This window comes from Desmodus rotundus, chromosome 9, assembly GCF_022682495.2.
Source record: "Desmodus rotundus isolate HL8 chromosome 9, HLdesRot8A.1, whole genome shotgun sequence".
Classification (NCBI taxonomy): Eukaryota; Metazoa; Chordata; class Mammalia; order Chiroptera; family Phyllostomidae; genus Desmodus; species Desmodus rotundus.
In genome coordinates this window covers 27,619,921-27,632,840 of record NC_071395.1, presented here as the reverse complement: position 1 = coordinate 27,632,840, position 12,920 = coordinate 27,619,921, and the positions used below count along the sequence as shown (strand labels likewise).

The 12,920-nt window shown below is 37.4% G+C and overlaps 1 protein-coding gene across 6 annotated transcripts in view; it reads left to right on the top strand.

Annotated features, from left to right (window-relative positions):
- The window catches only part of GUCY1A1 (guanylate cyclase 1 soluble subunit alpha 1), a 76,447-nt gene that overhangs the window by 44,761 nt on the left and 18,766 nt on the right, over nt 1–12,920 (top strand). For 5 of the 6 annotated variants that reach the window (XM_045202667.3, XM_053911639.2, XM_045202666.3 and 2 more), the window contains one exon: nt 11,043–11,402. In XM_045202667.3, the coding sequence (XP_045058602.1) occupies nt 11,148–11,402 (255 nt within the window). In that variant the 5' untranslated portion in view covers nt 11,043–11,147. Of the gene's footprint in view, nt 1–8,087; nt 8,223–11,042; nt 11,403–12,920 lie in introns of all 6 variants that reach the window. The other variant, XM_045202670.3, reaches the window with a different exon arrangement.

Below are 12,920 nucleotides of genomic sequence, written 5' to 3'. Positions count from 1 at the left end.
TGTCAATGCCTACTAAAAAGCTGGCTGAGATTTTGATTGGGATTGCACTTTATGTTTAGGACATTTAGGAAAAATTGACAGCTTAACAATATTGAGCATGGTCTATCTCTGCTTATTTGGATTTTCTTCATTTATTTTATCAATGTTTGTAGTGTGGAGGTCTTGCAAGCAATTGGTTAGATTTATTTCTAAGTATTTTATATTTGTTGACATTATAAATGGGTTCTTAAAAATATAATTTCTCAATTGTTTATTAGCAGTACAGAAATTACAATGGACTTTTTAAATATTAGCTTTGTAGCCTGCAACCTTGCTAAAATTACTTCTGAGGTCTAGTTGTTATTGTGTAGATTCCTTAGAAATTCTTACATAAATAATTACATATACATAAACAGACAGTTTTACTTCTCTCTTTCCAGTCTTTTTCCTTTTTTTTTCTTAACTTATTTCAATGACTGAGATCTAACCTCCTTACAATGGTGATTACATGTGATAGAAGGAATTCTTGCCTTGTTCCTAATCATAATCAGAAAATGTTCAGTCTTTTACTTTAAAGTGTGACTTTAGCAGTAGGTTTTTTTTAATATATGCATTCAGGTAAAAATTTTTAAAGCTATGATCGTATAGCTTATCAAGCTAGTTATCATTATTAGGGTTGGACTGCGAGTCTATTGTGATTTTATTCACCCTAATCAGAAGCGGATGTCTCTGTACCTTGACTTTTTTGAGCTAACTTTGTACACTGTGTAGTAAGTATTCCTGTTTAGAGAAAGCTACCAATATACATAAGTCAAGAGATTTGCAATCTTCAAGACTCTCTTTTCAAACTTGCTATTTCACTTAATGTAATCTTTACTTATTTACACTACAGTATTTGCTCCATCGCTCCTTATTTTCTTTCACTTTTATTCTACTATTATTGAAATTTGTCTTAAAGAAGCCATGTATTTATAATCTAAAATTCAAATGATATATTCTCAGTCTTCTTGCTATAGACTGAATTGTGCCCCACCCCCAGTTTGTACGTTGAAGCCCTAATCCCTGATGTGATGGTATTTAGAGGTGGGTTCTTTGGCAAATAATTAAGTTTGGAGAAGGTCATTAGCGGCGAACCACACAATGGGATTAATGACCTTATAAAATGTACCAGAGACCTTGCTCTTTCTCTCTTTTTCTCTGTGTGCCATGTGCAGATAGAGCGAGAAGGGGCCCATCTGCAAACCAGGGAAATAGACCTTTCAGAACTGGACCATGCTGGCATCCTGATCTTAGACTAACAGCCTCTAGAGCTGTGAGAAAATGAATGTCTGTTGTTAAAGTCACCCAGTCTCTGGTATTTTGTTATGGCAGCTTGAGCTGACTAATACACCCACTTACCCTCTTCAGACTCTCAACATACACTTCTTTTTGAACACGTGTACCCTTCTGTTTATATTCTCCTCATATTTGTCTGATAGCTGCTTCTCCATGTTAGTCATAACATCCTTCTCAAGTTCTTAAATATGAGTTTTTCCCAGAGTATTAAATTTAGCCATCCTCTCTCTCTACATGCAGCCCTCTGACATTGAGCAGATTGAAATAAACTGAAATAAACTCCCAACTTTAATGACTTCCTTTATGTGGAGGACCACAAACTCATATCAGTAGTCTGTGAAACATTCCCCTAAAAACTCCAATTTTCAAATATGTCTCTACCTAGATGCCCCATTAACAGTTGAAGATCCTTGTATACAAAACAAAATTCACATCCCTTCTCTCAAGTCTACTTCTGTTATCTTTTTCTGTTGAAGGCACCATTCTCCATCCAGACAAAATTCAGAGTCATCTTGTTCCTCAGATCTAGTGCATGGCCACTTAAGAACTTTAATTTTATAGTATCTCTAGCACCCATCCTTTCCTGCCCCTTGCCACAACTTCCTCCCTTCCTCAAATTCATTTACACCATGCTCCCTCTCTGGCATTCCCTTTTGCCAACATCTTTATGTCCAAACTGTAGTCATTTTCAAAAATAAGCTCAAATTCCATACATTACAAGAAGCTTTCTTTGATCATCCTTTTGCTGCCACTGACTAAAAGTGATATTCCTTATAAACATCATTAATTCTCTGTCTCTACCTATTCTCCACTTTTTAATATAGTCATTTAAGAAAATTATATATAAATTTGTAATCTGACTCTGTCTACCTGGAATGAAGGTCAGATAGCATAGATTAAGGACCCTGCTCTACAAGAGTGCTCCCACTTCTCCTCCCAGTCCCAAGTGTGGGGCTCTGGTAGTTGTGACCCAACAGCTATAAACTGAAGGTTCCCAGGACCCCCTCTTTGCATTTGATAATAGGATGACCCACAGAATTCAGGAAAACAGTGTACTTATTAGATTATAAGTTTATTATAAAAGGATACAACTGGTGAACAGCCAGATGGAAAAGATGCAGAAAGCAAGGTATGGGGAAAAGGACCCAGAGCTCTCATGTCCTCTCTGGACACACTGCCCTCCCAGCACCTCCCTGTGTTTCCCTCCAGCCCCTCGTCCCCACCCAGAGATCTAGGTGGGATGGAAAGTTCCAACCCTCTCATCACCTGGATGGCTTCCCTGGCAACAAGGCCCCATCCTGAAGGTATCCAGGAGTCCCCAGCCTCCTGTTACCTCACTTTGGAGATTTCAAAGGTTTTTTGGACCCATGTGGCAGGCAACAGGGAAAGGAAAAGTGGGAAAAGATCAAATATATATATTTCTTATAATGCCACTACATGGCTGTGGAAATTTGAATCTCATACTGTGTTCACATATGGTGAAATGTTTTCTTTTGATTTTTATTCATCCATTTCATTATGTAAAGACTCTTCTTAGCTCAAGGGCTGGAGAAAAAAATAGCAGCAGGTTGGACTTGTTCCACAAGTCATTGTTCGCCAAGCCCACTTTCAAGGGTCCTGGGTGTCTAGGGTGCTCCTCAGTGGTGGTTCAGCTTTGCCGACCCTCGCAGTCCTGGCCCAGTGCCTGCATCTCCTCCACTTCCTGAGCCTCCCTGATACATTTGTTCCTCTCCTCCTTGGTTTTTCTCTCTTGGTTTCTGTGAGGCCAGGCCTACACTTGTTTAATTTGTTCTTGATCACATTGGGTCAAGTTCTGTCTCCAGCAGTGCTTACAAGTCTTAAGTTTTCACAGCTCTATTAGTTTGTAGTCCTTTTCTTCAAGAACCTTGGAAAAAGCTGGAGTCGAAGAATCGTGAGCATCAGTATTGTGTCTTCTTTCAGAATCTTCTTTCTAAATATGACAGCTCAGGCAATTTGACTTTGCTGTACCATAGGGTGAATTAAGGTTACCCCTTCTTTCCCATGAAGAATGAGGCCCCCTTGATATCGCCTTCTTGTTCAAATGTTAATTCCAATGCTCTATAGGCCATTCCCAAGTGGATCTTGGTCAGTCCCAAGATCCACTTCACTCTTGTTAGGCATCCATACATCTCCTATTGTAATGAGACTCTGGGTGACATACCCTGATTTCACAGTCTAAAAATAACATGCCAGTGAGTGTCTCGACTCTCTGCACATCACCTAAACCTTCCTACAAAATGAGTAAACATTAAGAAGGTAAGTAGATTAAAAAGTTGACACTAAATCTATATTCCGAACAGTTAGCTTGTACAAGCAGTGATGGGAGACAAGATTCTTTGTATAGCAAATATTAATCATTTGTCTATCTAGTGTTCTAGGAAAAGAAAATTACATACCATACATTTTCCAGTTCAGCTTGGTTATTATGAGTTTTTCTGTTTGAAAACATTTCCACATTAGAACTAATGCGGATTTATAGAAAAGGGTATATGCGCCGATGACGTCAGCTTTCTTGATTTAGTAACAGATTTGGTTTAATGAGTAGAAAAAGATTTAAAATCTAGCATAGTCCTTCAATTTTTATTCTCATATCTTATTAAAGAAATTTGGCATGCCACTTACTAGCTAATGGAATTACATGAGATAAAACCAAAATAGAATCTTACTGCTCTGGGATGTGCTGTAAATGCTGTTATTTTGAAATTCAGATAAATATTACTTTCATAATTATTGACATAAATATTACTTTCTTGGTATACATATGTGTTCCTCAAGTGAGGAATGTTTTTTTATATTTTAGGGCACCAAGCACCTGCTGTATATCAGAGTTCCCCTGGCTTTGCAAAGCGACAAGAAAGGGTGCCATAGATTAAAACATTTCAGGGTCTTTCTGAGAAGATGGAAGGTATTTGTCAATCATTTATTCAGGGACCTCCGTTAGCATGATTCTGTTGTATAATGCCTCTGTGTATGTTTTCTCTAGCCCTTTACATGTCCCTGTTTCACCACCATTTTACCCTCTTACCACATAAATGAAATGGACCAATCAGCCCAATTGTTTAATTGTCATGGATTTGTTTTTATTTTAAAAGTTCTGTCAGGTTACATTACCTAAATCATAGTGAACTCTGTAGACTCTTAGAGAATATAACCAGATTGGGTGATTTTCCCAGGTAGGCTTTTCGCCTTACTTGCAAATTTGAATCAAACATTGTTAAGAGCACAGCATAGGTATTTCTGACATAATATGATATGTGTGTTCCTGAAAACACTTGTATGCTGCAAAACTAGTCACTAAAAATAAAAGAACATATGGGAAGAAAATGTGTTAGGGTGAAACCAAACAACACTTATAAGCATTAACTAAAGCAATAAAAAACACACAGGCTTATTAAAAAGACAAATTAAAATCTACCAAATACTGCTCCAGTAATTGTAGGTCTAATTTAATGGGAAAAAATGTGGAAGTAGCTAGATGGGAATGGACTATAAGAGGGGTTGAGTTGAGGAGACAAGGAAAAAATAAAGGAAAACTGTGTAATGAGTACTTTTAAAACAAGACCTGTGGTCAAACTGAACTAGAGGAAGAGCATGGGGTAGGTGTTTATCTAGCATGATTGTACCTGTGTAGTGACATTTCCCCTATTTTTCACTTGTATGAGCCAATTCACATCACAGAAATGTACAGTATTTATCTAAGAATAGATAAAAACAAAATGGCTTTCTACTGAGTAAGAAGGAATTACATTTCTTGCTGAACTACTTTCATAATATTTATTCATTTCTCCCTCAATTTCTTCTGTAATTATTATATTTTCAGTAGATATATATTTAAAAGAATAAGTCTTTGCAAGCAACTATTTTAGCAATATAACTATGATGGGAATTATAGAAGTGGCTGCAAGAAATTGTTTTATATGTTTCAGGAACAAAATATTGAAACATTTATATGATTTTCTCATGACCTGTATTATAAGTGGAAATGATATTTCATTTTAAGACATACCAACTGCATGTATTCAAATTTTAGTGATTATCACACTAGAGTTTTAAAAACATAGACATTTAGGATTTATAATTCTACAGGTTTTGTTCTTGCTCTTTAGTTAGTTATAAGACATTCTGTAAGCATTGTGATATAAAAACAGAGAATTGCAAAATGCTAACTTTTAGAGGATGAATTCCTCTGCTATAGAGTATACTAAACTTTGCTATTACTTCAAAGATCTCACAAGCCCCTAAGTCTGAAGAAAAAGATTGTGAATCATGTCCACTATTTTTTAAAAAGCTTTCTTTTAAAAAATATTTTATTTATTTATTTTTAGATTGAGGGAAAGGGAAGGAGAAAGAGAGGGAGAGAAACATCAATGTGTGGTTGCCTCTCATGCACCCCACACTGGGGGCCTGGCCCTGCAAACCAGGCATGTACACTGACTGGGAATCGAACTGGCAACCCTTTAGTTTGCATCCCACACTCATTCTACTGAGCTACACCAGCCAGGCATGTCCACTATTTTTAATGAATAATTAATGCAGCTTATTAAACATAATTTGTGTCTCACACTGTAGCTTTAGTGAGGCAATTGCCACCAGGAAAGGGGGTATTCCTGTGTTTTGAGTCCCTAGAGGTGACCTGCCAGTCACCTTTAGAGCTGACCTCTTTGTTTTGGGAGGATAACCAGTATAGTTACAAAATTTAAGGATTGAAGATAGCCACCTACTTTATACTTGCATGCAAATGTAGTCATTGGGAAGGGGAATGCTCTGTTCTGTACTGTAAATTGGAGTCAGCTTTTCCATGTCTTCTGAGCTTTTTAAGAAGAAGAAATTGCTTTCCAAACGGAGATTTTATCAGTAGAGTTGGAGCACTCCAACTCTTACAAGGTGTCATGTAATCCTGAAAACCTAAAATCTGAGCCTAGGCCTGGTTTAACAACCAAAGTATGGGAACTGCATCATGGAATAGTTTGATTGCTTGGCATGGCCTCAGAGTCTTTCTTTGCCTGTGGTATTCAGAAGTAAATTAAAGTGAGAAGAAGGTATCCTTCCTTTTCTGCAACATCCATGTCTATTAGACAATCAGTAGCCAAGGCTTGTGGATTCCCTCCCTGAAATACTTCTGCAATTGATCTACGTTTTCATCCTCAGAGTCACTCTTCGTGGAACCGAGATCAGCCACCTATCCAACTCAGGCCCATTTTGCATTCTGCCTTCCAAGTGAACTTTTAAAAGTCCACTCAACTCTCTTTACTGGGCTCAAAGTCGCAGTTCAGTTCAGATGCCTCTTTCTCCTGAGACTGGGTTTGGATCCTGGATTTGCATTCTTAGAGTGCTATGTGCCTCCCTTTTTTGTAGCCCATGTTACACTCAGAACTGATGTGTCCAAAATAGTTTCCCTGCTGCATTGGAAACTCCAGGCGGGCATGTGTCTGACACACAGTAGCCATCCATTAATATTTGTTGAATAGAATGAAAAGGGAACAAATGAATGTATGAAATAGGAGACAATCCAGTGTATCAAAGAATCTATGAGAGTGGAGATTATGAAAAAAGAACATGCAAATGACATGGAGAATTCCACTATACCAAGAGCCAAAAGATTCTTGAGGTTTAACATTTAGCAGCTTATTGCCGAATTTAGCAAGGAGGGTTTCAGTAACATAGTGGAAGCAAAAGCCAGAGAGTTGGAGGCTTAGGAATAAATGTTTAAGGAGGTGAAGATGGCACATAAGACCTGATCTTGTCAGAAGTGTGACTATATAAAACCGGGAGGAGTGACAGCCTGAACGCGTCTGTCATTTGCTTGTCATTTTTCTTAACTTAGACTGGGAAGACTTGGACATTCTCACCAGTTTTTCTACTACTTTGTCCTGCTTTCTTGATATATTGTAGGGGAAAGTTCTATAAATATTTCCTACTGCAAAGTAAAATGAAACACATTTTAAAAGCCTGATTTATGGGATTTTATTTAATATTTTTTAAATTTTGGAGGAATGAAAACTTTTGACAATTTTCAGTCTACCCGAAAATTAAGCTGGTTCCCTGACATTTGTTTATGGAAATGGTTGTTACAGTTTGTACTGGGCTATGCAAACTTTATCCTTATTAAGGCTGTTTGTTTTGAAGTAGTCTTTTCCTTTTAGCTATTCTTAAAAATCTGGACTTTGGAATTTCACCTTAAAACACTTCTATCTCTTTAATCACAGATGTTGGCACAGTTAGGTGGTAGGACATTGATTAGTGTATGTATATATTTTTTTTCTTACTGTGGAGATTTAGTTCTTAGGTTCCCCCTGCCCTTCCCACACACATACCATTTATAATTTAAAATCTGCTTTTTAAGACCAGCTGTTATAAAACAAAAAGTGCTTTTTGTGTCAGAGACTACCTGTGGGGTGTTTTTCTCAGGTCTCTTTACTTGTAGAGAACAAGATTTTTGTGCTTAATTAGCTCCTAGAGTTGAAATGATGGAAAAACCCCTTCCCTGAACAGTAAGGCATCCTGGTTATTAATATGAGGCCAATAGCTGGGCTATTATTCTCACCCTAGCAGTTAATCACTTACTAGTAAGACGGAGAGAGCATTCAGTATATTTGAAGGCTGTTTAATCATCAACTCTGGCAATGGCAAATATTACTTCGAGTTTCTGAGAACATACACCCCCCACTGCTTGCCAAGGCTTTGTCACCAAAGGTATTGCTTTAATTAATTTGTTTTTTCCTTAACATGTTTGCTGTCATTTCTGTCACAAGCTATGTATTGAATTGCACATGACCAAGGCATTTGTGAAGTTACTGCTGTTACCCGTAAAATACATCACTGGTTGAGCTGAGGAACCTCTTCTGTATTCCCGGCCGGCAAGCACAAGACAAACATAGGTTTCCAAGGTATCAGCACTGTGTGCATCTGTTTCGTAGTGTAATTTCATTAGTTGAACAGATGAAGAATGCTAATTAGCTTGTTTATACATTTGTGATTTAATGAGACTAAACACTTAACTGATCTTGAAGTAAGTACAACTTGTTTCCTGTTGCAGTTTTTAGTTTAATCAGAAACAGTGTTAGGCATATTTTCTGGAAGTTATAGTGCTGTGCAGTATGGGAGAATCTCAAGCAAGGGTGGCTGGTCAGCTGTAGCCTGTCACAGGGGGATTGAATGGGAAGAGGAGAAGAAAAATACTGGGTTTCGGGACAAGTTGAAATTCACTATTAATGAGAAGATTAAGCTAATGGAGGACTTTATCGTAAACTACATTATATCAAATTCCTAAATCCGGTACTAAAGTTCTAATATGTACCAGAATAACTTATTTTAGGAAGTCGTTCTATACCTGCATTAAATTCAATCTATAATCAGAATTCTTTTTTAAAATTTTATTTAATTTTAATTTTTTATTGTTATTCGGTTACAGTTGTGTGCCTTTTCTCCCCATCCCTCCACCCCACCCCAGCCAAACCCCCCTCCCTCCCCCAACTCCACCCTCCCCCTTGATTTTGTCCATCTCACCTTTAACTGGAACATATAATCAGAATTCTATTTTTTATTGCCTTCCCTTTTATTTGAGTACCCTCAAAAAATCCTAACTATTCTTTCTCTAATTTTTTTCTTCTAATTGCTGTAGTTATATTTTGATATAACTGAAATAATGGCATTCAATTAATACAGCTCTTCTTCCTGAAAATTAATGTAAAATAATAGTGTTATACTTTTTATAAATCAATAATTATTTAATAACTATCTACTTTGATCTCTTTTTTCTTACATGTTGTGCAAAACTGAATATGCATAGACTATACTATTTTGGGGGTGGCTGGTCGGCGGAGATGAGGAAGTAACTTGCCTTTTAGTCAAAATGGTATTTGGACTAAAATGTTTCAGTTAACTTAGCTTTTACAACCAGAGGTTAGAAAACTACAGCCTGAGGGGCAAGTCTATGGCCTGATTTTGCAAATAAAGTTTTATGGAAACACATCCATGTTGGTTCCTTTCATGCAGCAACAGCAAAGCTGAGTCATTGATAAAGACCTATAAAGTGGAAGATAGCTACTTTCTGACCCTTTGCGGAAAGGTCTGCTGACTGTTCATCTGAACTTTTCATGAAGACAGCAGTTAGTAAATAGTAGTAGAATTATGCTGAAATTCAGTAAAGCCTGAGAAATAAATATTTGTAGAATTGAGTCTTAAAGAAATGTTGTTGAGAGCTTTAAATGTTTAGGTCTTTCAGAATCCAAGTTACCATGCCAAACCTGCTGAGATCAATCCCTCTTCTAGTCTGCTAGAATATGTTTTCTGCTTAAGAATATATAGAATCTTCCTTGTACCTTCCTTGTAATCCATAAATTACATATTGGTCACAGATGTGAGGTATGACTTTAAGTAATAGAGAGTACTGGCAGCTTCTTCTGGACATCAGCATCCTAACCTGCACCCAGACCTAATATCCTGTGACCCCAAAGGCTGTCAGAGGTTGAATTTGGGTTTCTTATTTGTTTCAGTTCATACAGTGGATTTTCCATTGCTCTAAATGTATTAGGTAACTTGTCTGTGACTATTTACAAACCATTGCCTATACATATTAAGAACCTGTTAAGAGCATTTAGGCACATAGGAAAGAGAAAAGTTAATTGAACGCTAGTTGTAAAGACTGAAATATAAGGCTCTGTCCTGGAACATTCAAATACCACCATCAAATGAGCAGGAGAATTATGTTCTTGTTTGCTTTTTAATGTAAACTCCTAAGCCATATCTTTAAGATAAACTCATCGTAGTTTATAAATTAAGCCTGATTATTTAGAAATTAGTAAATTTTGTAGTATGAGTTTGGGTTCATAAAAAATGCATGGGCTGTGGAGTGAGATGGACCCACATTTGAACTCTTGCTCCTTCATTTTCTAGCATTTCAAAGGAAAATAAATGACTTAAGCTTTTGAGCTCTGGCTCGTTAGACATAATGATACCTATGCCATATGGTGGCCATGATGATTAAATGATTCCTGGGAGCCTTAAATGTGAGAACAGAGTTCCCTAGCACATAGTAGGGATAAGTAAATGTAGGTTCTTTTCCCTCTTTCTTGGGTCTTTGACTTTCCAAGAATGGAAATAGTTGATAAACCCAGTTGATCAAGGTCATTAGCATTGTTATTAAGCTGAACTCACAATCAAACAGAGTTTCATACCTGAAAAATATATTCTGTGTCTCAGTCTGAAAACATGTACTTAGGCATCAAATATATAAATATTTGGGGGTATATTTGGGATACATTGGTTTTTGCTACTCTGATTTATCAGAAATGATAGTATAGTGAAAAAGTAGTGGTATTAGAACTAATAAAATATACATTTTCACTTAGCTTCTATCTTAAAACCATAATGTTCCACCCATGTGCAATCAAACTAGACCAAATGGGTTATAAAAATGGATATCAGTAGTTTGTGCTAATAAGGACACTTCAGAGAAAATTCTATTCCATTTGAAAAATACTGAAATGTTAAAAGCAATATTTTACTAGTACACTAAAATGCACAACTAGTAAGGACCTTTACCAAATGTTCCATCCATTTTATAATTGATGTTTCCACCAGAATTTTTTTTTTACTGGAAAATGCAATATGACTATATGGTCTTTGCTTTTGCACACCTGTCTCTTTCTGTTTTCATCAGACTTCCAAGTCACTCTCTTTCTGTTCTGACTTTCTACTGTCCATAGACACCTCAGTCACCAGTGTCCTTGATCTGATCGTGGCTTCTGTTTGTCATCCCACATACGAAGACTAGCCCACAAGATCCACAGCAGAGCGAGGCCACCAGCACCATGTTCTGTACAAAGCTGAAGGATCTCAAGATCACAGGGGAGTGTCCTTTCTCATTACTGGCACCAGGGCAGGTTCCTAAGGAGCCAGCAGAAGATCTAGCAGGAAGCTCAGAGAGCTGCAAAGCCACTCTGCCCATCTGTCAGGATGTTCCTGAGAAGAATGCACAAGGAAGTCTTCCTAAAAGAAAGACCAGTCGGAGCCGAGTCTACCTTCACACTTTGGCTGAGAGCATTTGCAAACTCATTTTCCCAGAGGTCAGTGCTTGTCCTTTCATGATTTTACTGATACTTTGAAAACTGTTTAAAAAAAGTTTTTCTAAGGAAGATGTAAACACTTGCTTTCTCACTTTGAAGACTGTGATAGATGTGGCATATTTCCTGGAAACATACAAAAACATTCATTTAAAGTAATCGTACTCTTAAACTGTATTTATCTTAAAATGTTCAACACCTTGAATTCTTTCAGAAAGGATCCTGCACTCTGACAAGCTTTATAATTTTGAGTTACTGCTTAGTTCCTTAGCATCAGCTTTCTTGTCTGTAAAATGGAAACAATAACAGTCTCTACATTCTAGTGTTTTAATGATCATGAAGTGAAGTGATCTATACCTCGTACCATACTACAAATGCCTAGTAGTTCACAATTATTTTAAAATTAACTTCCTTGAAAAATAACTTACTTTCTGGCATGTTCTCTTCTTCCAACTCAAAGAGCTTCATGCATCACCTGACAATTTGTTGGACTAGGAAAATCTTCCTTGTCCTGCTGGTTCTGAGTCTGAAATCTCTGCTCAAGCCAGGCTTGACCTGCTCTTTTGGGTCAGAGTCATGGGCCTGTGATCACCAATGTCTGTGCTGTTAGCTCAGGCATTTGAAATAGCTCTTCGAGCTGCGTAGTTTAATGCCATTTTGAGTTATGGAGCACCTTCTTGGTCAAATATCTTAGGAATAGAAGGGGCGTATTGAGAGCTCCCCTCCCCCTGCAGGGCTAAAGAGAACAGCAGCTGAATGTGTTCATGATGTCTTTCTCCCTCCATCAGTGTTCAGTTTTATAGAAACTCACTTAACCTGTGAGCTTGGACATTGATAGAGTTAGACTCCAGCTACTGTCATCCACTGGTAACTTGTAACTGACTCAATACCAAAGCCCTGAAGAACCACAGACTTGCTGACTTTTAGGACTCAAAGGAACTTCAGAGGTAATCTTGTTTCCCTCCCAAGGACCAGGAGAGTTCAGTAACTTGACCAAAGTCACATAGTGTTTGAGGGGTAGAGCAATTACTGCTTTCAAACAATATGGTCTTGAGTGACTGAGAAAGAAGAGACTTGAGTTGACACTTGAAACATGGATACACTAGAATGAGCAGAAAGTGAAGGAACTTATTTCAAATATAATATTACCACAATAGAACTTTGGTTAATAGCCTTTGAAATAGAACCATCTAATTATTCTCACACTATGCTAGTCGCTAGGCAGCCAGCATTGGCTGGGATGAAGCTCTTGTCAGGGAGTTGGGTGGCATGGGAAGTGGTTGGGACTGTCATTTCCAAAGACAGAGTGAGGTGCCCAGGGAGGAACAGATGGTGATGACGGGGAAGCTGGCCAGCCTCCACACTTCTCCTGAGTCTCGTCATTATTGTGTCAGCTTCATTGTTTTGTTTGACAGATTTTGAGTTCTTAAAGTAGAAGTCATACACACGTTAAAACATTCCAAATACTAATATAAATATTTTACTTTTTTCTTTGTTCTTGTTTAGAATAATCTGTGTTGT